General features: G+C 45.2%; 1 protein-coding gene across 2 annotated transcripts in view; it reads right to left on the minus strand.

The window, feature by feature from the left end:
- TTYH3 (tweety family member 3) overlaps positions 1 to 26,326 on the minus strand; it is a 102,619-nt gene that overhangs the window by 48,125 nt on the left and 28,168 nt on the right. For both annotated transcript variants that reach the window (XM_063430437.1, XM_063430436.1), the window contains exons 2-4: positions 20,226 to 20,395; positions 7,589 to 7,700; positions 5,382 to 5,602 (exon numbers count right to left, since the gene is read on the minus strand). In XM_063430437.1, coding sequence (XP_063286507.1) covers positions 5,382 to 5,602; positions 7,589 to 7,700; positions 20,226 to 20,395 — 503 coding nt within the window. The remainder of the gene's footprint in view (positions 1 to 5,381; positions 5,603 to 7,588; positions 7,701 to 20,225; positions 20,396 to 26,326) is intronic.

Below are 26,326 nucleotides of genomic sequence, written 5' to 3' on the forward strand. Positions count from 1 at the left end.
AATTTTTAACAATACAGTGGAAGTTTCACAAATGGCAAGGCAAACAATAAAAATAAAGTGTGTTTGTTTATGGTTAAGTTGACCGTCCAGTTTAAAGCGGCACTGTCATGCCGAATTCCGTTTTTTTATTAACCCCCCTCCCGCCTCAACTACATCCAATCGACCCCCTAGTCACCCCCAAATGCCCCTATGCCCCCCACATTACCTATTTTTTATTCTTTATTTTCTGCCCCGATCTATATTCAGGGCGCCGCCATCTTTGTGTGGGTAGGTGAAGTCCCTGTGGGACACGTCATCTACCCACACTAGATAGCCCTGAGATTCCCGCACATGCCCAGTGAAACATCTGGACATGCGAACGGGAATTTCACCTATTCATTCATTCATCAGACAGACGAATGAATGAATAGAAAAAAATCAGACGAACAAACTAACACTGTGTATCAGTGTTCGTTTGTTTGTTCGGTTTATTACAAGGAGGGAGCTACCGGCGTGCAGCTCCCTCCTTGCAATATGTAAAGACAGAAGCGGCAGGGAGCAGTGCTCCCCACCACTTCATAAGCCCCCCAGGTCCCCTCCTCACTCTATGGGGGTCAATATGACCCCCATAATAGCACAAGGGAGATTAAAATCTCCCCAATGCCCCTACTCGCTATATCGCGAGTAGGGGCATGTCCACTAAACAGTGAGCAGCCTGTGGCTGCTCACTGTAAAAAAAAAAAAAAAAAAAAAAGGGTAATAAGGGGTTACGGGGAACCTACTGTCCTCCCCCGCCGGCCCCCACCCCTGGACGGCGGGTGGGGGCCATAATGGGAATGAGGGGGGACCTACTGTCCTCCCCTCAGGCCCCCACCCCTGGGCGGCGGGTGGGGGCCATAATAGTAATAAAGGGGGGGGGGACCTACTGTCCTCCAACCCCCGGCCCCCACCCCTGGGAAGCGGATGGGGGCCATAATAGTAATAGGGGGGGGGGACCTACTGTCCTCCCCCCCCGGCCCCCACCCCTGGGCGGCGGGTGGGGGCCATAATAGTAGTAGGGGGGGGGGGGACATGGGGGGTGGGTGACTAGGGGCTTTATAAGCCTTGCCCCGCCCTGCGGAGCTCAGTCTGCGCGGAGCCCTCCATGGGTGAAGATGGATTATTTTTTTTGTGCGCTCGGGTTTTTTCTTTTTCGTCAGGTTTTTTTTTTTGCGCTCGGGTTTTTTATTTTATTTTTAGTTCGACGGCTATGATGGTTTTTTATTTGGCCTTTTTTGGGGCTGAAAAATGAAGATTTTAGAAAAAAGAAGACGTCGAATGGTAAGTTAGCAATTTTATTCCCCCCTCACTATTTTTTAGGGTGAGGGGGGTAGGTAGGGGCATTTTTTATTTGGGTGGGGGGTGGGTGACTAGGGGCTTGGGCACCCCTAGTCACCTTGATGGGGGGGGGGAGAATTTACTTAGTGCCCCCACCCGCCGCCCAGGGGTGGGGGGGCAGTAGGCCCCCCCCTCTTATTACCATTATGGTCCCCACCCGCCGGCCAGGGGTGGGGGCCGGGGGGGGGGGAGAAGAGTAGGTCCCCACCCCCTTACTACTATTATGGCCCCCACCCGCCGCCCAGGGGTGGGGGCCGGGGGGGGAGGACAGTAGGTCCCCCCCCTCTTATTACCATTATGGCCCCCACCCGCCGGCCAGGGGTGGGGGCCGGGGGGGGGGGGGAGGACAGTAGGTCCCCCCCCCTCTTATTACCATTATGGCCCCCACCCGCCGCCCAGGGGTGGGGGCCGGGGGGGGGAGGACAGTAGGTCCCCCCCCCTCTTATTACCATTATGGCCCCCACCCGCCGGCCAGGGGTGGGGGCCGGGGGGGAGGACAGTAGGTCCCCTCCCCCCTCCCTACTACTATTATGGCCCCCACCCGCCGCCCAGGGGTGGGGGCCGGGGGGGAGGACAGTAGGTTCCCCCCCCCCCCCCTTATTACCATTATGGCCCCCACCCGCCGCCCAGGGTTGGGGGCCGGGGGGGAGGACAGCAGGTCCCCCCCCCATTATCTTTATGGCCCCCACCCACCGCTCAGGGGGGGGGACAATAGGTCTCCCTCCCTTATTTTACTTTACAGCCCCCACCCGTCGTTTAGGGGTGGGGGGCAATATTTTTTTTTTATTATTTTTTTTTACAGTGAGCAGCCACAGGCTGCTCACTGCTTACTAGACATGCCCCTACTCGCGGTATAGCGAGTAGGGGCATATTATTTACTAATACCAAGTCATTTTTACTTAGTATTAGTACATTTGGCTGAAAGACCAATTTAGGTCTTTCAGCCTTTTAGTAGATAGCTCCCTGATACCGTGGGAATTAGGGAGTTATCTACTAAGCGGCTGCAAGATGCAGCCACAGCAATGAATAGGATCGGAGTTTCATTCATTTGAATGAAATTCCGATCCGAACAAAGTACCGAATTGCATCCTAACACCAATGGAGAAACAGTGCTCATTCTGTTAGGATGCAATTCGGCAGTTTTGCCGGCGTTCTGTCTAAGTGAAAGGACGTTCGGCAATACTGACAGGAAGCATTGTGGGAACTGGGAGGAAAGCTAGGGATCATGGGAAAATTGGTCTGACCAGCGGAAATGAAGCACACTTTGCTCCTCCGCTGGTCAGAGCTGGTCAAGCGGAGGAATCCTCCATAAGACAGAGTCCCTACTTTGTCTTATGATTTTAAAGAAAACTAAAGAAGACAGGAAGAAAAGAATAACAGATCCCGAGAGAGGGGGAGAAGAGGAACAGATTGAGGAAAGGTAAGTTCGGCATGACAGTGCCGCTTTAATGTGTAGAATACCAAAGGAAGATAAGGATGGCCATAAGGTAGATCGCCAGATTTTGCAGAACCTCATCGCCCAGAAAAAATCTTTAGAATGGCTATCCCTGCATTTAAGGTTGTGTATAGCAGGAGAAGGTGCTTTGCAGCAGTAAGTTATTAAAAAACAAAAATTCCTTTAGAGATGTCCTCAGCTTTGTCAAAGTTTATGTATGCGATCTGCTTGACCTCACCCACGGACCTTGTAATAACACAGTCCACAGGCTATAGATGGTAGTATGCGACCCATAGTTTATACTAGTGCTGAAAGGCCCGTGTTATTTAAATAGGTAACATGGTTAAGGTAATATTAAATTGGTGAAACTTTGAAGAACAGGCAAAGAACTCTTCTAAATCATGAAGCTACTATTGAATATGGTGGTGCACAACAGCATTCAACCTTTTAGAAATAAAGCCCTACAAAAAAAAGCTTTGGATATGCTCTTGTGGTTTGTGTCCCATTTATCGTTGCCAGATTGAGGTGCTGGAAGTGACAGTCTAGTCTAGATATTTAGAATCTTCTTGGGTATGCAGCTTCACTTATCCCTTTTTAAGATGGGACTAAAGCCAAGATCAGAGATCCTATCAGAGTAGAAGACAATAGACAAGGCTTCTTTTTTTTCTTGGGACATATGCTGAAAACAGCTTCAGCGAATCTTTCATTATTCACATCATGCCAGCACTCCAGTTCAACAAAAGTACCCAAACGCCTATCACTTTGACCAAGAGTTCAGTAAATAAGGACAAAAAGCCATTCCAAGAGACATGCAGATCTGCAGGAGATGGGCAGGTAAAGTTTTCAAAACTTGTACTCACGGTGGGTCAAATCACACTGTACAGTAAAAAGCAAATTAGCATGGTTTGAGTGACACGGTCATATACAGTATCCTTCAATCTCAGCGAAGCACCAAGATATAGTCTGCCCAAGAGTGGTGGGAGCTACACTCCAGAGAACCTTCTACTATTTACAGCGGTTTGTGACATGCATTGAGAGGGGCTGTGCAAACAGAGACAGTGTGTTTCTCTCCACACAGTCCCTCTCTCAGAATGTAAAGAAAACGAAAACCATAGAATTAATCCAAGTTAGGACCCAGACCACTAGACGTCAACATTCAAAGACGTTTGCGCCGTTATAGAAGCCTCTAGTACTGCTGTTCTGTCTTCTATTAATTGTTAACACAGTGAAGAAACAACAACAACAACTACATCGCCAACTCACTGTCAGTCTGTGAAAATCACCAGTCCCCGTTGGTTTTAGTAGACACTTAGAGCCAGGAAAATAAGCCAACACAAAAAAAAAAAGAAAAAAGGCTATGATTAAAAAGAACTGTTTTTGGAAGAAGTAAACCCAAACGTGCTTTAAACAGCGTGTTTCATATAACCTACCAATGCAACGTGCCTGTTTCTGATTAAGAGTACCTGGTTTAATTCACAGACGCCCCTAAAGCATGTGCCAATGACACATGATTTAGGAGAAACTGTCCTTTTATAATCCAGCCTGCTTTTGAGAATTAGGGATCGGCCAGTAGTATTTAATATAGGTTTACCAAAAATATTTTACTTTTCAAATAGGTCTCAATGTTTAAGAAGAGCTTTGACTGTCTTTGTCAGCCAGAATATTTATATTATATATACCCCTTCAATGCAGCATATTTCTTGAAATGCTGGAGAAAGAAACAAAAACAAAAGACTCTTGATTTTTTTAATTGACTGACAAGAACAGACAAAGGATTTCTTTGTTTTAGGCCAAAGGAGGAGAAAAAATAATAAAATATATATATATATATTTTACAGTTTAACGGAATTAAAAACCACATTTTTAACCAAAATGTTGGTTAAAGTAGCCAATTTACAAAATGTATCCAAGTCCAAGACTATATTCACAGCTTGACGGTCTTGTCTAAACGTTGCCAATCGGTCTTCAATTCACTACAATTCAGTCTTTATTGAAAAAAACCCTTTGTCAACTATCGAATGTTCCTGGTTTAATGAATAAATGCCTGTATTTCTGCTATAAAGGGAGATTAAAAAAAAATAAAAAATAAAGTTTCACTTCTTGTCACCAAGATAACTGCGTATTATTTATTTATATTTAATCAAACAACACAATTCTATATATTACGATAAATAGGATATTAGATCTTTCTATAAATCAGCACAATAGACTTGATGGTTCACAAAAAGATTAACATAAAACACATGTTAGCACACTTCCACATTTTTTTTCTAATCTTTAGGAGCAATAAGGAAAATAATGATTTGGTTCAACAGCCATGTATTTTGAGCATAAAACAACATTTCAATCACCAGTGACAGTTCCTCAGGTCATTGAATGAATTGATCCAAAAGAAAATCTCATGTCTGGAGCAATAGAATGCGTCATTTGGTTATAACACTTTGTTCTAATACCACCTTGCCTTTTGTCTGTTACCCTCTGGAGCACAACAATATTGCACTGACTGTTTTTAATTTTTACAAATAATACACTAAGATTGTGTAATAAGCAATGTGAGCATTTCTAGAGAGGAATATCGTCAGCTGCTTACCGATACCAGTCATAAAGATCTATCCGGGCTGCCAGATCGTCCAGAGAAATGCCAGGATTTTTCCAGAAAGGGATCGCCGAGGTCTGCTGAACCAGAGTATAGAGAAGGCTCTGAAGTTTCTGAACAATATGGAGGTAATCTGCCTGTTTTGCAAACATAGATTCCAGTTCCACCAGACTTGGATCCACAGTTTCGTTCAAAGCTACATTTGTAACAGTGACCTGAGACGCAAGAAATACATTTATTAATAAAAAGGTAAAAGAAAAAAAATAGAAATCCCATTCACTGTAGGTACAATATTTGAATAAAAAAAAAAAAAAAAGTTTAATTGTGGTGCAAAAGTCAATTGTTTTCATGGTAATTCAGTGGCGTAGCGTGGGTTGTCAGCACCCGGGGCAAGGCAAGTAATTTGCGCCCCCTAATCCGTGGATTTTTAGACAGACACACACACACACACACACACACTAACAGACATACACACACACACACACACATTTTTAACGCATTTTTTTTTTAAATGTAACCCCCCCCCCCCCCCCCCAGCATCCTTACCTTTGGAAATGCTGGGGGGGGGGGGGGGAGGGGGTTCTCTTCCTCCCTGGTGGTCCAGTGGCTGCTAGGCGGGCGGCATTGGCGGGCGGCAGGCTGGCGAGGGAGCACTTCCCCTGAGCTGTCTACTCGGCTCCATCGCGCGTCGCAGAGTGAGGCTGGGAACCTGAATATGACGTCATATTCCGGTTCCCAGCCTCACTCTGTGACGCGCGAGGGAGCTGAGCAGACAGCTCAGAGGAAGTGCTCCCTCGACGGCCGCCCACCAATGCCGCCCGCCCAGCCTAGCAGCCCGCCGGCATGTCTGTTAGCCGCAAGGCTAACAAGACATTTGCCTTGGCCATTTGGGGGCAGCTTTTTTTGCCGCCCCCTGGAAAATGCCGCCCTCCCCCAGATGTTGCGCCCGGTGCAGCCGCCCCCCCCCCTGCACCCCCCCACGCTATGCCTCTGTGGTAATTTATGGCATTTCCTAGAGGTGGTGATACCTCCTACTATGACACAAGACCATAGACTAGTGGTTCTTAATCACTTGTTTGCTCATCCGATGAATTCCAGCAAAACAGGAAATATATTGATAAATCTAATACCGAAGGAAGTACTTGAATGTTCGTTATATCTGAAGAGATGCCAGACAGGAGAAACCTGTATGTGTCAAGCCATTCCAAAAAAAGTTTGACCACTTACTGTTGGACAATGCAAGGGGAGGCCTGCCACCATAACTACTACAGTGGAATGTAGGAATGGCCTAGAGCAGGGGTTCCCAATTAATTTTTTTCCGTGGAACCCTTTGTCATAGTGTATCAACATCGTGGAACCCGTGATTTTTAGGCTGTGCCTATAGTGGTTGCCTTGAAGAGCCGCTAGAGCTGTGTTAACCCTGCAATGGAAACATTGCAGTTTCTAGAAAACTACAGGACCACTGCACCCAGACCACTTTATTGAAATTAATTGGTCTGGATGCCTTTAGTAGTCTATCGTAATAATAATAAGAAGAAATAATGACTATGCCAAACCAACAGCTCTAACAAACCTTCCGTTAGCAGTCTGAGATCCTTACTTGTTTCAAACAATGTGTATGGCAGTCTGACTATCCTAGCTGAGAAGGTAACTTATTTGTTATTGTCTGTTTGCCAGAGAGGAACCTCAAAAGATCAGCAGTTTAAGAGATATGCCTGTATTGTCCAGAAAATAAACACAGGCTTTACTGTCCCTGTAAACACTTGGCGAGGAATACAAATTATTTCTATTCAATGATTTTTATGTAAAATCCAGACACTTCTTTCACAGTGGTTTTAATTGCTAATTAGCAAACTGAAAAGTAAATTGCAATATTTAGGTTACAATAGTGTATTCGATAAAATACTCCATAGTTTGGTTATTGTAGCTTACATTTTGCAATTTGGTTTTCAAATGGGTATTCGGAACAATAGGTTTAAAGATCGTTACATGAGCACTCTTGTTGGCTGCATGGAGTTCCAATTTGTAACGCAGCCATATCGTTTTGTGAGTGGAACAGTAAAATGCTATGTCTGAATGAGGTCTGTGTCTCACGTTACATACAGTTCACACTTGGAATGAAGTTCAGCTGACATGGCAACCAAGAGAATTTTTTTATTTTGTTTTTTTTTTTAAACACGGATTTATTTTTTTCTACTTACCCGATCTTGGATTCCAGCCACGGTGCGGTCCACATGTCTGAGTGAATATGTCACTCTGTGGATGCCATCGCTAGTCTCCCCGTTTCCATAGAAACCAACAGCAATGCCAGCACTGAGAGAAGAAAGCAAAAAAAGGATTTTTTTTAAAAAAATTATTATTATATTTCTACCCTCAAATTCAAATGAAATACAAGAAACACCATCCCCATCTATTATAATCACACACACAAAAAAGAATGAACCTCATCGACACAAAAAAGGGGCTTCAGTTACCTGAAAGCCAGCGCCGGGCGCAGCTCCAGACGCGGCTTTCCATGCCCTCTTATGAGGTCACGGCAGCCATGTAAGGTTTAATAAAGCCTGCTCGTAGAGAAACATTTTATTGGCCCACGTGAAGGGTAGGGAGACGGGAAAAAAATAAAGAAATCTGAGCTTATTGGGTAGGCGGGAAGGCTGCACACAAGAAGGGAGGGGGACATCCAGGCTTCCCCTTACAAACCATGCCTGGAGGGGAAGCTCAATATGTCCGTGTCCAACATGCAGTGTGTGCAGACGATGGACAGATTTTAAGCACAAAACACACGTTTTGGGCTGCCAAAGTCACATGTGCCTGGGGTGTAACTAGTCCCCGGCACACATGTTCCGATATTTCAGTATGGGAAGAGTTTAAAGCTGAAACACTGCACATACAAACTCCAACCACCACAAGCACTTCAAAAAGCACAAGTGGTCATGGTGGTTGGAGTAACCCTATAAAAGATATATTGAACACCATGGTATAGTTTACTCGGATCATGGATACTGAAAAAGTCGTCGCTCAGTCAGTAAAGCCTGCTCTGAGACGACAAGGTTCAAGATTTGAACTAATGCAGGACCATATTGACATCAATGGTATGGAAGCCAGACTAGCTAGTGTGATGCAGTACAAAAAGAGTCAATGACTCCATCTTGTTTCTCTCCCTAAAAATAAAAAGATACGTTTGACTCAAAGCAGAACAGCTTATTCTGAGCCAAGTATCCATATTTTTCCCTTTTATCCTCCTCCTTATTTTAAAAATATTTTTTTTTTTTTTTTAGGACATCTGGCTGCCATTTTACATATTCTCGGTGCGTTCATATGATGATGGATGAACAGTAGGCCAAAAAGAGAAGAATAACTGGATTTCACTGGTATACAGAGATAAACCTTCATCTCCAGGAAAAGGGATTAAAAAAATAAAAAAAAAACCTAAGAAAACCAAATAGTGATTATATAAAATGCCTTGTTCCACCGAATATTTTTTTTTGTTTGTTTTTTTTAAACTGATAAAATAAAAGCGGGTGTGAAAACACGTATGCCAAACAATTAGCAGAAACTGTGCTATGATAATATTTAATCACCCCGACTTAAGAGTCTCCAGCAAAAAGTTTGGAATTTTCTCTTGTAGGCTTTTTTAAAGCCTGGGTGTATCTGGCATGTACTTTGCACAAGATTTACAGTTTATGCTACATTGTAAGCTTATACAGAAACATAGAATGTGACGGCAGATAAGAACCATTCGGCCCATCTAGTCTGCCCAATTTTCCAAATACTTTCATTAGTCCCTGGCCTTATCTTATAGTTAGGATAGCCTTATGCCTATCCCACGCATGCTTAAACTCCCTCACTGTGTTAACCTCTACCACTTCAGCTGGAAGGCGTCTACATGCGTCTACTACCCTCTCAGTAAAGTAAAATGTCCTGATATTGTTTTTAAACCTTTGCCCCTTTAATTTAAGACTTTTTCCTCTTGTGGTAAAAAAATAAAGCCGTAATGTCAGAAGCTCACAAACTATCTACTAGCTTTGTTTAAATTAGTTCCAGTGGCTAGATCTCAGCTCACTTTACCTTTTGTATTGTACCGTATTTTTCACAAATTGTATTGCGCTGTGGAATATCTTGGCGCCTTACGAATACTGCAGCATACATAAAATATTCACAAACGTTAGGTAATAAAGTGCTTTGTTTAGGAACCATGGCTCTCTGGTGCCTTAAAGGCACACGCCAGGAACCAATGCAACTTTAATGCATTTGTTTTGGCCTGATTAATATCCTGTATTAATAGAAGCTCACTCAGTGCTGTTGAGGCTGGGGCTGAGAATTGACATGATTATTATCAAAAAAAAAGGGTAAGCTGCCTGGTATTCAAAGTGAACTTTCAAATTTAAGGCCAAAATAGCAGAACTGAAAACAAAGCTTGAGAATTTTTCCATTTTGACTAATTTGGTCTAAAATTGGAAATTCCATTTGAATTTGCTTTGAATACAAAACAATTTACATTTTTGTGAATAACCCAGTAAATGTTTTGCAAGAGTTAATGGCTAATCCAGGGGATTTATTGCCTTTCTGACATCTATTTTCTGAATGGGATTCTTCTCCTGGTCAAAAATCAGCTATATACGCAGCGGGGCTGCTTTCTCTGCTCAAGCGTTTATATATGGTAGAATATAAGGGATGGCAAAAAAAAAAAAAGTGAGTGTAGGGGAAAACCATTGACCTATATCTCAAGTGAGCAGGAAAACATGAAGCTACATTATTGTAAAAAGGACATGCCAACCCTCTCCTCTTCACGTTGTTATAATGACAAATGGAAACGACTGACTCGTTCTGTACACTATTAATAATGCAGTTTTAGGTTACGACATCCAGCTTGCAGATTAATAGGATTTTCCTTGGAATACTCACCACTTGAAATTGCTGGTACTCGGAATAAGCAAATAAATAAAGCGGTGTGCGAACGGCTGATATGACATCAAGAGATAGAATTAAAGAGAATTCTATTTATTTATAAACAGGTTCATTCGATTTATTTATAAAGAGGTTTTATTCGCTAGAACTGGAACTAAAAAGGGATTTAACATTTTAATATTGTAAAGCGCTACAGAATCTGTTGGCACTATATAAATGGCAATAATAATAAATAATAATGTAAAATAAATTATTCTGAATAAATAATGCTCAGCTAACTATAGAGATTGGCTAGTTTGACCTTAAATTTGCAGTTCGCAGATCAACTATATAGTTTTAGGGAAAAGCGATGGAAATATTTTTCTACCTTTTCATTCTACACAGCGGTGAAAGACTTGCGGTTTTCTTATTTTGATGGCGTACAACATATTGATTTTCTTTCTTAGTACAAAGAGACTAACAAAAGAAAATGGGGTATCAACAAGCCTTTTTTTTAAAAATCTATTTTTTTCATTGAATGCCCAATTTAAAACTTGTTTGATTAGATACTGTAAGATAAGCTTTTCAAACTCCCGTATTTTATATTTTTGCATAAAAAAATGTAAAATTATTCTAAAAAAAAAAAAAAAATGATTTGTACTGTATCTATCAAATCTTTAAAAAAAAAATGTTTTTCAAGTTCATGCAAAAATATTAATTGTAAAAGTGTACGAAAAATATAAAAAAATAAAATTAAAAAAAAAAGCAGCCCTAGTCAGTTATTCTAAGCCACTGAGCAAGAGCTGATATATTTGTTTGTCTAGTGAAATACAGAGATAGTTGCCAGTTAAATATCAGAAAATACTAACTAGCCTGGTGCAGGGTTTTGATCATTGGGACACCAATATACATGATTCCCGTGTATAAAGAAAACTAGGACCTCACATCCACAATTACCCTTTTGGCGTTAATTCATGGCGTTCCTCTTTCCTCCCATTTATCAATTATGAGCATAACCTCGTATATGACAGCTCCCAGCAATAAAACCCGCACTAATATATCATGTGTATGAACGTATATAAAGCTCTACAGGGATAAGACTCATGGTAATATGCACTGTGTATTACAGAGCTCTACAGAAATAATATGCACAGGGATGGCCATCATGTGTAGATGTATCACAGAACTTCACAAGAACAAAACACAGAGCTCTACATAAAGAATATGCGGGGTGACAGGAAAGCATAGCAATTGGCACCGTATATTACATTATCACAACAGTACATCGCAAAGAAATGAGCAGTGTGCATTTAAAGGTCACATGACAGTCAGCCTAGCATGTGTTTAACACGCAGCAAATGTGTTCGTGATCATAAACTACATTTTTCCTTTTTGTTTTAACCATATTCAGCGTTTGACAAAATTCCTTCTATGATACACAGTGCCTCTAATCTCAGGTGATTATGGTATAATTCAAACTGACTACACAATTCTAAAACGTGGGCAGATCACAGACCAACACATTTTGATGACCATACAAGAATCATTTCCAAGAAGGCACTGTAGTCTACTTACTGGAGAGAAACAGTCCGTTTCATGAACGTCTGACAACCTCTCACCCCAGTAAAGGATAATAAAGTGACATATAGGGGCATGTCACCATGGGATTGGGGCACCCTAGACACCAAAACCCCTTCATGCCACTGTAGTACTTATTGTGCCAAGATTACTCCGGCGTTGTCCTCCTTGGTGTGGAACATGTTTTTGTGCACTTTGACATATTAAGGGCCCTCCAGGCAGCTGTGGAGTGGACCATCATTTTGCATATTGCCTTTGCATTGGAAATATCAATTTAGTCCAAATTTGGACAGCAGTCATTGGCTACGACCAGGCTCAGACATCACAGGATAGAACGCCTACACGAAGAGCATGAAACAACCCTGAGCTAAACAGAAATAAGAATGTATTACCGGTTCTTCAAGGTGGCCAGGCCCAATGTTAAGCAGAGCAATAGTATAACGGTAAACAAGAAAAAGTCAAGAGAAACAAGAGACTGTGTCAAGGGTGTCAGAAATCAGAGAAGTCAATGGAAAGCCGGGTTAGGAAATCAAGATATCAGAACACCGTATAACACATTATTGGGACCAAACTAGGACCGCAACGGGGCAAGGAGCATAAGACGACCGACGTATATATTAGTCAATGAAATCCTGTGTTATTTCTGTGCGTCCAGAACGTGTGTGTGTTGACAGAGGGTTCAGTGTCAGAAATTATACTATGGTGTGACATGATGTCAGTATGGGCATGAGTAGGACAGCCTCCATCAATAATGAAGCGAGATGGACAAGTGGCATCAGAATGGGCGCACTGAATAAAGCAAGTTAGGAGAAGAGCTGCAACCATAAATATATAACCTTGCATCAGAGCGCGGTTGTGGACCATAGAACATGGTCTTAAAGCCTTGTGGAATATAGTGCAAGCTCCTAAAGGGACTCTCCAGTGGCAGTAAAATAAACAGTTTTCCTGGCACCGCAGGTCCCCGCTCCCTCCAACCCCCCATCCCATGTTGCTGAAGGGGTTAAAACCCCTTCAGTAACTTACCTGTATCCAGCGCCGATGTCCCTCGGCGTTGGGTCAGGCTCCGCCTACGCCCCTCCCCCACCGTCATCCGGCGGAGGAGACCTATCGCGCATTAGACCTCCCCATAGGAAAGCACTGAAAAATGCTTTCAATGCTTTCCTATGGGGATTTCAGCGACGCTGAAGGTCCTCACACAGCGTGAGGACGTCCAGCAACACTATAGCACATGGAATGTGTGCTATAATATCGGAAGTGCCCTCTAGTGGCTGTCTAGTTGACAGCCACTATAGGAGGAGTTAACCCTGCAAGGTAATTATTGCAGTTTATGAAAACTGCAATATTTACAGTTGCAGGGTTAAGGGTAGTGGGAGTTGGCATCCAAACCACTCCAATGGGTAGAAGTGGTCTGGGTGCCTGGATTGTCCCTTTAACGATGTGCTTGTGATTCACTGATTGGGGGCTCCCCCACTGTGTCACCAGATACTGCTATTCAGACCCGTGAATGGTTGGTATATGTGGTATTCTTCTGGTGAATATTTGCTACATTTAGGGATGGTAGAGATCATTCTCAACTCCAATTATATAAATGTTGCAATCCTGGTTGTTAATTCAACATAGTTCACAATATAGAAAAACCCTTAAGAGTTTAACAGCTATGAGTTCAAATTAAATTACAGGAGCTCTCACCTGGAGGCATTTCATACATACAGAGATCTCATGAGAGGTGTTAATCTGCTTGTCTAATTACTATCCGAAAAAAAGGCCTGGAACTGAAGAAACATTTTATTTAAAATGGAGGCAATACACTCAGTGGTCCACACTTCCCACGCTGCAACGAATCACCAAACAAAGTGATTGAAAGACAAAATGTTTGTAGTAAACTCTAAAGCAAACTTTAGTCAAGAAATAAGAACAGGAGGAGGCAGAGGGTTAAAATGAATGTTGTAAATACTATTCTATAGCAGATTTTTTTTTACCTTTTATTTTGCACTAAGTGCAGTGCTTAATTTACATGTTTGTATTTGCATCACCCAGCCATGTTACAGTGCTGGCGGCCTCTTCATGTGTTCTCAATTAACTCACTACAAACAAGCTCACTACACACAAGCACACAAGCACAGAGGGGGTGGCTGTAAGTGATGGGGAGAGGGGGAAGGATGCTAGTCATGGGGAGAGAGATGCATACGGGGAAGAGAAACGAGGTGGCACCAATAAGACATGTGATAGATAGATACATAATTATTTAATTAGAAAATACTATCAAACATTACTGCTTGCCGTTGGTGGTATAAGTGGATTTAAAGTGACTCTTACGGCTCTCCCTGCTCGGTAATCTCGAGCATGGCCTGATGGGAAGGGAAGTGATGTCACATGCCCCGCCCACTTCAGGCTCCACTCCTCAGAGCATTACTGCGCGGGGAGAGCATTGTGAGCAGGCACATCTCAGAGTCCTGCAGCGGGGGGCGGGACGGTTCCGGGAGAGTAAATTACCCGGGACAGTCTCCAACTTGCCAGGACTATCCCGGCAAAAACAGGACAGTTGGCAACTGTGGATAGTGTGAAAGTCATTTTGTGTTTTTTTTTTAATGTTATGCATGGGGTGTACTATGGTTATTGCTGCCGCCTAGATGTAGTGGGAGTTTGGTTAGAATATTAACATACAATATTAGGTCCTGCCCTCATACATGTAACCCTACTGGTCATTAATCTGCCAATTTTTATGCAGTCTCTAAATTGCTCTACCAGGGGCAGGCCACCTAGATGTTGTAGACTTTAGCTCCTCTGATCCTTTCCCAGAATTATGGCCCTAAGTGCATCATGAGAGATGTAGTCTACAACATCTGGAGTGCCAAAGGTTGCCTAGCCTTGCCTTAAACTTCTGGTGCTGAAGCACACTCTACAACGGTCAATGTCATGCAACTCTGCTGGATCTCCCCAAGAAGCCTTCTTCAGCCACTGTAAGTGCACAATCATAAGAGAAAGGCTAATTTTAAAGGGACACTATAGGTGCCCAGACCACTTCAGCTCATTGAAGTGGTCTGGTTGCATAGTCCCAGGTCCTTGAACCCTGCAACGGTCATTATTGCAGTTCTTAATAAACTGCAATAATTACCTTTAAAGGGTTACCACCACCTCTAGTGGCTGTCTATGCAGGAGGACATCCAGCGTCATGTAAAACCACATAGGAAAGCATTAAGCAGGCTTTCCTATGGGTGGAAATAGTAATGTGAGCATGGCCACTGGTGCGCATGCCCAGGGACATAGGCGCTTTGTTTTCCTGGCTCTTTAATATGGGGTTAAATACGTGTGTTTGGGTAATGTAAATACACACCGATATTATTTTGAATTCTGAATGCATGTAGTGTACACCAGTGCAGCATCACTTCAGGGACGCATTGAGACTCAAATTGATTAATCATATTCCAGTGCCTCAAGGCCAGGCTCCGAGAAAATCCAGAAATGCATACATATTACTGGCTACCTCCTCAAAACATCATGGCATTACTTTTCCTTTGAGGTCAGTAAGTCGAGCACCATGTGAAATTTAAGTTCACAAACATCCGGAGAGCCAAATATCACTCACTGCATTACAGTAACGGTTAGGATTTGCCAGAATAAATTACAAATAAATAAATGGAGGATTCCAATCGGGTTAATACAGAAATCTGTTATTAAGGAAGGTAATGCAGTTAGTAACGGAGCTCTAATCCCATCTAAACTGATCCCTGGAAAGATAAAATTATTACTCTTTTAAAATAGGTCATGGCGTTTTAATAGATGCAAGTCACGTTGCATACATCTGGCCTGCTCACAGGCTCATTCCTGCTGCCTTAAATGACTATTAAAATGTACGCAACCAGGATATCCTGCCCTCCCTTCAAGATTAACATTGGTTTCAAGCATTTGAACAACATATTAGCCTCATCCACGCCGAACGCGGTGTAAAGTGGCCCGTTATTTTATAGTTTCTCAATCAAATTTTCAACACTGCTGGAGGGAAGAAAAAAAAATATAAAAATAAAATGAAAATAATTTCTCTAGTGGAAAGTTATCTGAAGATAAAAGGAAGACAACTCTGACAAAAATAGCATAAAACCAGGACTAAAATGTGCATTTCGAGTGCTTACATTCCTAAAATGCCCTCAGCGGAATGACGATCATATGGTGCGTGAAACAATTAAGCACTGCTGGGGTTGTTAAATGATTACTTCAATATGTACCTTATCCAGCTTGCCAAAGTCCGCAAGCATGAATTTCATGGAAAAGCAACATTTTTTTTTTTAAAGAAAAAGAAGTTAACTACTTGAATGCCAAGGCATCAATCAGTTAATATCTCAGGCAAATATTGCATAATTTGTCAGTTTGTTTCGCTCTCTAAAATATTTTAGTGACAAAGGCTATATATAATTTAACTCTGTTCTATCCCTGATGCACAACTTGCAAATGCAGGGGTATGGAACACATATACCTCCAAGGCAAGAATTGACACGGTCAGAGCCAGGTTGCCATAGTGACAATGAAATGAGACTTGGCATTGAGAATTTGTGTTCCTGTCATTCCCCATGGCTCTCCGTGATGCGGAAGTGAGTGGGCTGTCTCCGTGTGCTCCAGAGACAGCTTCAGGACTCCCTTGCACTCCCTCGTGGCATGACTCATAGTGCTGTTAGGATGTAAAATGACATGTTGGAGAGACTGTCCATTTCTTGCTAGGTTCAAGGGACAGCACTGTAGATCATTCCAACTCTAATTTCCCTACCAGCAGAGAGGAGCAGCAGGGGCATTGAATTAAAACAGTGTTTGTGTTCCATGTGACTGGGTGTAGGGGTATAAGTGTTCATGGAGTACAAGTGGCTAGTTTTAGGTCTATGTGTCTGTGGGTACGTGGGTACGTGGGCTCATTGTGCGAGAGTGTGGCACGTGTGAATAGTTTATGTGGCATTATTTTAAGTGTGATTAATACGGGAAATAGCGAGACTCACGAAGACTTGGGTAAAAAAAAATTGCAATATCCAATTAAGTGTTATTGCAAGACAAGGACGTAAACGGCATAGCATATCTGAAAACGAGGCATACAGAGCAGAGATTCCCAGAGCAATTATGTGGATTCAGTAATGGAGAATGTGTGTGGGTGTTCTAGAACAGAACAGTAAAACGATACACAGGGTTTGATTTAGCGGGTGTATAAAAAGGTGCCTGCTGGTTTCCAAAAAAAGTACAAGGATCATACTATGCCAGGAACACCGTAGCTCAGAGATCTCCTTCATCCTTTATGTACATACCAAGGGTAATGGCAGATAACAGCAAACAATGGGCATCTCAGTGGAAAACAAAGGGAGGTAGATTAAAATGAGGGGGGGTGTCGATGCCATCGTGGGTGTGTGGATGTTGAGAAGCATGGTTGTTCGTGTGTGCATAGTCGAAGTGCATAGGGTTGGTCGGGGTGTATCATGTGGTCGTACCAATATTAGTATTAACGTCAGAGCCTGTGTCAGTCGGGGTTGTGTGTGTGGCCCCGGTGGGGTAATGCCTCTTAAATGCTGTGCGCTGTGGGGCTGTGAGGGAGTCTTGTCCCTTCTAGGTAGTACAAGGGGTAGAGCACTGCTTCTGTGTTGTGCGTACATCCCCTAACCCTATGGTTGTAGGTGTCGTAGGGGTTGTCATGCGTCAGCATTGTGCTATGTAGGAGTAGGAATGTGGTTCTTGTGCCCTGCCCTCTGTGTCCATGTCCGGATTTCTAATACCTATACTAATCATTCTCTGTGAGCATGATAAAAAAAAAAAAAAAAAATTATAACATCTTAACGTCAACAGAAAATATATGAAACATTTGTGGTGGGATAGTGCAAGCCTGTATCTGCAGGCATACAGGAACCATTCAAGTGGTGAGTGTTTCTGGACTGCGCTCATGATAGCGGCTTTATCCATGCTGTTTGGAAATCGCACGAGGTCTCTCGGTGCTAAGGTCGGTGCTTTCGCTCATTTTGCCAGGCGGAACATCCTCTCCAGGCCCACCTGTTTTGTTTGCTTGGTGGTAGCAGTGCTGTGAGAAGTCACTGCAGCAGGTGTGGTAGCCCTGTCTCCGGGGTCTCCTCCGAAATACCCCTTATCTTCAAGTTTAGTCTGCACCTCTGGTCCTCAAGCACTGCAAACCTCTGATCTGTTTTTGCCGGCTGGATCTGCAGCTCTTGCACTGCCTTTTGAAGTTGGGCCGTGTGCTGGGTGTCGCTTTCTAAAGCCCCCATGCGGCTCGTTAGGCCGTGCAGTTCTTGTCGGAGCTGGGCAATGTCTGCTTGGATTGTATGTCGGAGATACGCGTGAGAGGCGGTAGGTTTGAGAGCCCCCCGCTCCGTTGTGTGTCCTCCTACCGTTCCCAGTGAAAAGTCATCTGAGGTCTGAGAAGTCGTCCATTTTAGGCTCTACCTCACTCCGGGCCTGGCGCCATAAGTTGCTGATATTCATGCTTGGCTTCTCTGGTCTTGGTTTTTTTGTTCTTCCTCTTCATATCGTGAGGGTCAGTTCCTGGGTTGGTTTGCATGTTTTTTGGAATTATATAAACCCTCAATCGTTTGTGGATGAGTTGTCAGCACGGAGCTCGGACAACATGCGCCCATTCAGTTCAGTAGCTTGGCTCCGCTCCCCCCCCCCCACCCCCAGGGTCCTGTACTTTTAATCCTGAAATGTAGGCATTTCGTCGTGGGAAGCTTAAGTCAGCTCCATTTCCTGTATCAGAGAAAGTACTCGCTCTTCTCCTTGACAGAGGAAATGGAGCTGACTTAAGCTCCTCCCTTGGTCAAAGAAAGTCAAGCGTAGGGAAAATACATAAGACCAAGTAGTCCTTACTTTGTCTTTTTTTTTATTTATAGATCAGAAATAGAGAAAAGAAGAACCAATTATGAGAGGAAGAGAAGAAGAAACAATAGGAGAAAGGCAAGTTCGACATGACAGTGCCACTTTCATCTCATGTATCTCACCAACTCCGTCAAAAAAATAAATCCATGAATACTGAACTTAGGACACTCCTAGAATGTGGCACTAATACAATTTTAATGCATTTTATAGGCTTTGGCCTCATTACTATGCTTCATTTTTTGCATGTTCAAATCTTTATAGTTTCTCCATAAAAATAAATAAAGGTTTTGCAGAATGCTGACCATAAGCCTGCCTCTTTAGACATGCCCCCTTATAGCACAATAAAACGTCCTTATCGAACGTATGTAACACAGGTCAGCCATGGACCGTACTGAATGATCTGAACTGCAAGACAACCTACATCAGAAGAATGGGACACCCAGCAAGACATATAGCAAGGATATTAGTACTGGTTTGCGGTTTCTCTGACTCTCTACAGCCAGGTTGTGAACTAAAAGCCACTCACTCGGTGCTGTTGGGGCGGAGACTGTATACATGCATTTAATAAGGAAGCCTTTCTGGCATGAGGAAACGTGGCCACAAAGGCAGGTCTATGGTGCAGCGTTCTGCAAAACATTAATTTCAGTGTGTAAAAATTATAAATATTTGATCATACAGAAAAATACAGCATAATAATATGACAAAAATCTATCAAATGCATTAAAGGGACACTCCAGGCACCACGACCACTTCTGACCATTGGAGTGGTCTGGGTGCCAACTCCCACTACTCCCAACCCTGCAACTGTAATTATTGCAGTTTTTTTTATAAACTGCAATAATTACATTGCAGGGTTAACTCAAACCTCTAGTGGCTGTCTACTAGACAGCCACTAGAGGTCACTTCCTGATTTCTAGCAAGGATTTTCCTTGCTAGAGTGTCGCTGGACGTCCTCACGCTGTGTGAGGACCTCCAGCGTCACTCATTTCCCCATAGGAAAGTATTGAAATTCATTGCCGCGCATGCTCATTAGGTCTCCTCGGCCGGTGGGCGGAATCAGTCTCGCCAACCGGCCGACGGAGTAAGGAGGAGGAGGAGGAGGAGGAGGAGACAGCGACGAGGGACATAGACGCTGCCTCAGGTAAGTGACTGAAGGGGTTTTCACCCCTTCAGTAACCGGGGATTGGGGGGAGGGAAGGAGAGGGTACCTCCAGTGCCAGGAAAATGGATTGTTTTCCTGGCACTGTAGTTTCCCTTTAAAGCTGTATTGGTGCCGGGAGTGTCCCTTTAACTTGTAAACCCAATACACCTAATACATGCTACTTATCTTTGTGAGGTATATATAAATTCATGGTATTTGTCATCAAGTAGAATACTTCATGCCCAGTCTGTCAATTTTGTTTTTCGTTTTTTGAAGTTCCAGACTTCCAACCCCCAGGCTGGAATCCAATCACACCTGCACATCTAGCATGCAAAGGTTTTAAATCCGCTGATTCTTCCATTTGCCCATAGTTCTCTTACCTGCAAACAAGGGTTGCAATGATGACGCACCAGGCAGTACAGCAGCAATCTGCATTGGTATTCTCTTCTGTTTTCCGGTGACGACAGCAGAACCAGAATGAATAGAAAAGCAGGAACAAGAGGTCAAGTGCGAGGCAGGCAAGTGCAACACAACCCAGGAGCATCAGGGACTGGAATAGAGACAAAGTCACATTAAATTCACCTACAGTGACTACAGACTCTATTACGCGATCAAATTATAATTAGAGTGACATCAGAGTGGTATCCCCAATCACATGCTCTTCACCACCAATTTTTATTTCGTTTTTATTCAACTTGAGGGACAGAGAGAAATATTTGATAGCTACCATGGGCATATTTAAAATTAGGGATTCTACCTTGGGATTTGAGATGTATGCTCAACCACATGCTGTTACATTCTAGCAGCAGGATATTTCTATAATAAGAAAATAGCACATTTGCAAATACACATACAAGAGCCATCGAACATTTGAAAAGACATTAAATATTTTTGATATTGGATTGGTACAATTTTTTGTTATATTCTACTGCTTTAGCATTCAAGCTATGGGTAGTGATCTTTGTTACGTACACCAAGTTAATAAGAATTCTAAACATTAGTGTGCTATGTTATCTTGACAATAGTATTAAAAGTGGATATATATTTTTTGAGACAAAAAAAAAAAAAAAACAGCCAAACTTTTATTTGATTAAAACCCAAAACCATAGAAATTAAAGGACCACTCTAGTGCCAGGAAAACATACTCGTTTTCCTGGCACTAGAGTACCCTGAGGGTGCCCCCACCCTCAGGGACCCCCTCCCGCCGGGCTCTGGAGAGAGGAAGGGGTTAAACTTACCTCTTTTTCCAGCGCCGGGCGGGGAGCTTTCCTCCTCCTCTCCATCTTGATCGCGACGTCATCGGCTGAATGCGCATGCGCGGCAGGAGCCGCGCTCGCATTCAGCCGGTCGCATAGGAAAGCATTTACAATGCTTTCCTATGGACGCTTGCGTGCTCTCACTGTGATTTTCACAGTGAGAAGCACGCAAGCGCCTCTAGCGGCTGTCAATGAGACAGCCACTAGAGGATTTGGAGGCTGGATTAACCCTCATTATAAACATAGCAGTTTCTCTGAAACTGCTATGTTTATAAAAAAAAGGGTGGGGCGTGGCTTGGAGGTCCGCGAAGATGGCAGCATAAACTGAGAGCTCCCCGCCGGCCTAACTTTCAACCTCACCGACCACACTAATAATAGCCGAAAATGGGGAAAACACACCGCGCATCGAGCACCCAAAGACCCGGGGACACCCCGAAACGCACTGTGACCCCCTCCGTGAAGCCATACCTCGTGGCACCGGCGGATCTGGACCAGGCCTCGAACGACTCCACGGCCTCCGGCCTTTCCCACCCGCGTTCCCCGCAGGGTGACCACTCACTGCCGACCTCCCAAGCTTCCCTACCCGACATAATGTCTATGCTGCAGCAACTACCCACTAAAGCGGATCTGAAGACTGCAAACGCGGAACTCCGCGCGTCCATTACCGCTGAGCTACACGCCATGCGTGAGGACATACAAGGCCTTAACCAAAAGGTGACTCAGTTGGAAGCTGACAGCGACCACATGTCTGCGGTTCAGGCAGCAACCACAGACAGACTGCAATCCCATACCAAGATACTACAACAAATGGCGCTCCACATTGAGGACCTGGACAACAGGGGTAGGAGACAAAATATTAGAATCAGAGGGGTGCCAGAGGCGCTGGACAAGAAAAGCCCGATCCAAGACACCTTGCTGGACTTATTTAATAAATTGCTGGTGCGACCTCTCCAGACACCCATTAGCTTTGTACGAGCACACCGCGCCCTGAGGCCTCCGGGCCCCCCGGACGGGCCACCCCGTGACATTATTTGCTGTTTGGAAAGCTTTCCACTGAAGGAGGAAATCCTCCGCAAAGCAAGGGGCACAGATAAAATAATACTGGAAAACTCGGAAGTCCACCTGTTTCCCGACCTATCCCCAGCCACGCTATCATTTAGGCGAGCCTTGAAACCCCTTACAAGGCAGCTACAAGCAGCCCAGATGAGGTACCGCTGGTGCTTCCCCACGGGCCTACAGGTTGCTACGCCCAACGGCCCCTTCACGATCCTGGGGGAAGAAGACGCCCAGGCGCTGCAAAGAGAGCTGCACCTTTCGCCAGAAACCCTGACATGGCCGAACCCACTCAACTTCTACGCTTTTGCCCCCAGATCACAGGACACGGGCCCTCGCCCTCAGAGAATTCGTCCTCCCCGTACTCAAACGACCAGACCAGTGGGGACACCCATCTGAAACCCGCTCCATTCCTGGGAGGTTACCCCCCCCCCCCTCCGGAACCGCCATGCTGACTACACTAGCAGACTATGAACTATACCACCCACCGCAGACCACCCTTGGCGCTTCACCGTTATTGTGAACTTTGACTGTCATTTGGTCACAGCAAGTATTATGGGAACTGTACCTCCACTTTGGGTGTGGGGGGGGAATATTAGACCTAGCTAAGATTGCCCTGGGGGGTGAAAGGGGTGCTATACCCACACTGCCGCAGAGAGGAAAGGGACCCACGAAGGGCCTAGGCCCGGGAGGGAAAACATTAGGAGCAACGCACCTCATAGCCCCGTTATAAGACCCCCCACTCTCTACTATTCTAACATTTAAGGGCCTTCTATATTAACTGAGATCGGTACATTAGGCTGGGGAAGGAGGGGATGTCTAGCTCTGGGAGCGGGAGGGGGGTGGGCGATAGGGACTTGGGAGGGGGGAGGAAGGCGGAATTGTAGGCCAGTGGACCTGCTGGGCTCTACCGCACAGGGGGGGGGGGGGAGGGAGGGTAATTTTGAAATGTTGATGTGTTTTATGTTATGGCTAATACTATTGCTACTGTTTCTTACTGCATTATATGGTGAGGTTGACACTCATGCTGAATTTTATTTAGATTGTGCCGTAAGTCGGGGAGACGATGGATCCTAACTGGGTGGTGCCCCGAGAGGTCACAGTGGTCTGTGACGACCTTTTTGAGAGCGCACTTGACCCCCTGGACCCTACTCACTTGGGATTCCCGGACCCCCTTCGACTGCCCTACTGGAGTGAGCGACCAGAATCAGGTGAGCGGTCCCCCTCCGCCCTCTAGCGGACGGGGGGGTTCCAGCCCCCCTTCGCTCTTTTCCGATACCGCTGGTTATAGCGATTTTGTTCAGACTTACCGACTGTGACTCTTGACTCCTGACTTTCTCCCCCCCCGCCTAACCCAAGCCTTCCTGTGCCCCCCCCTTTTTCCCTACCCCACCCTCCCGCTTGTCCGCCGGACGGACAAGCCTACGCTGATACACGACTGCTAGGAAAGCCCCGGTCATGTCCATTGCCCCGGCCCCCATCACGATACTGTCCCTGAACGCCAGAGGCCTTAATCAACCCGAGAAACGGTCGGGAGCGGTGAGGGAATTTCTCTCCCGTAAGGCATCGATTGTGTTCGTACAAGAAACGCATTTTAGGGAGGGGTCACGTCCCACACTAACGAACCACCACTACCCCATAGGATACTTTAGCGACTTCCAGGGGGGAAAGTCCAGAGGAACTGCGATCCTCATTCATAGACGCATCCCGTTCACAGAAAAAGATGTACAAACCGACCCAGAGGGTCGATATACCTTTTTAAAGGGGGAGATAGCGGGCACGCTTTACACCTTCGCTAATGTTTATGCCCCAAACCGCAGACAATACCGTTTCCTGGCCCGGACACTCCGCTCACTGCGGCGCTTCGCTGAAGGGGTATTGGTCCTAGGGGGAGACCTAAACGTAGCTCTAGACCCCAAATGGGACTCCTCCTCAGGACGCTCACCCGTCCCTACCCAACACATCGCGGCAATCAGGGCCTTACTGACGAGGGAGAGACTAGTGGACTGCTGGAGAGCACTACACCCTGACGAAAGGGACTATACCTTCTACTCTCACCCGCACAATTCCTACACTCGCATTGACTATCTCTTCCTTTCACAATATCACCTCCCACTGGCCCTCCAGGCTGACCAAGGCACCGCAACGTGGTCGGACCATGCACCGGTGTCGGTCACCCTGAAGTCCCCCCTTTTCAGACCTAGGGTCTCTAAGTGGAGACTGAATGAAGCCCTGCTTGCCATGCCAGAACTGACTGCGGACATAGACACCACACTCCGGGACTACTTTACACACAATGGCGACCAGACGTCCCCCACCATACGATGGGAAGCTCACAAAAGTGTTATCAGGGGGCATTTCATACAAAAGGGCGCTCTCCTGAAACGACAGAGGGAGGCACGCATGACTTCGCTATTAGCAGACATACACAGCCTAGATACCCTCAACAAACGCCTCCAACTCCCTACCCACCAAGCCACGCTGTTAGGTCTAAGGAGGGAACTGACCACACTCATACAATCCCAACATCATAGGGCAGTTCTACGACACAAGGCATTCTTCCATGTAAACGGTAATAAGAGTGGGAAGCTCCTAGCACGCATGCTCAACAAAAGACGACGGGACACATACATAGACCGCATTCGGGACAAGGACGGGAACCTCCACAGACACCCCACCAAGATACAGGAGATCATTCGATCATATTACGCAGACTTATACTCCCTACCACGACCGCACACTGACACGCACAATCTCAGACTCCGTGACTCTATAGATGAGTACCTCTCGGCCCATACACTCCCCGCCCTAGCGACTGACATATCAAACCGACTAGAAGAACCCATTACCACGGAGGAACTTGCGCTAGCGATTAAAAGCTCCAAATCAGGGAGAAGCCCGGGCCCCGACGGACTACCACTAAAATATTACAGGACATACGCTGACATACTTTACTCCCCACTGACAGACATGTTCAATCCGATCAGAGAGGGACACGAACTTCCCGGACAGGCTCTAATGGCGCACATTACTATCATCCCCAAAGAGGGGAAGGATCGAGAGCACTGCGGCGGCTACCGACCCATATCCCTCATTAATACGGACATAAAACTCCTGGCAAAAGTCCTGGCGACTAGACTCCAGACGCATGTTCCCGGTCTGGTCCACGCAGACCAGGTTGGGTTTGTGCTGGGTCGAGAGGCTAGGGACAACACTATCAGGGCCCTGACACTGATGCATAGGAATACCGAGACGAACACGGGCCTTCTCCTACTCTCCACAGACGCGGAGAAGGCCTTTGATAGGGTCAATTGGGAATACATGTTCCGGACATTAACACACCTGGGAATGGGACCACACCTTTTGGGCTGGATTAAAGCCCTGTACTCCAAACCGACAGCACACGTACTGGTCAATGGGGCCCTAACAGACCCGTTCCCTATATTTAACGGTACGCGTCAGGGATGTCCCCTCTCCCCGCTACTTTTTGTCCTAGCGTTGGAGCCATTCCTGAACACCATCAGACATCATCCCGACATTACCGGCATTCACACAGGAGACACACCACAAAATTGCCGCCTACGCGGATGACCTACTGTTTTTCCTCACACATCCAGAGGTCTCCCTGCCCAACCTAGTCCAGGCCTTTCACACATTCGGACTCCTCTCGGGATTGAAAATCAATTTCTCGAAATCCTATGTCTTAAACATTAGTGTACCCATACCTCGCGCAGACCAACTGCGCAGGAGCTACAAATTCCAATGGGCCTCGGACAAGATACGCTACCTGGGTACCTGGCTGACAGTGAGCGCAAACACCCTGTACGCGACAAACTTCACCCCATTACTGACCCAATTTCGGAAAGAAATGAGGGAATGGGCCTTCCCCCACATATCCTGGTTAGGTAGGGTGCAGGTGGTGAAGATGAATTTTTTGCCGCGTCTACTCTACCTCTTCCAGGCCTTGCCTATCCTGATCCCAACCTCTTTTTTCACGACACTCCGGGGAGCACTGGGGTCCTACGTGTGGAACGGGAGGAGACCCAGACTGAAATACTCACTGCTTACACGGCCCAAAGACAAAGGAGGACTAGCCCTCCCAGACTTTCTGCTATACTACAAAGCATGTCACCTACAACGAATAGTAGAATGGTCCAAGCTAGGGGTGCACA

Source organism: Pelobates fuscus, chromosome 8 (assembly GCF_036172605.1).
Source record: "Pelobates fuscus isolate aPelFus1 chromosome 8, aPelFus1.pri, whole genome shotgun sequence".
Classification (NCBI taxonomy): domain Eukaryota; kingdom Metazoa; phylum Chordata; class Amphibia; order Anura; family Pelobatidae; genus Pelobates; species Pelobates fuscus.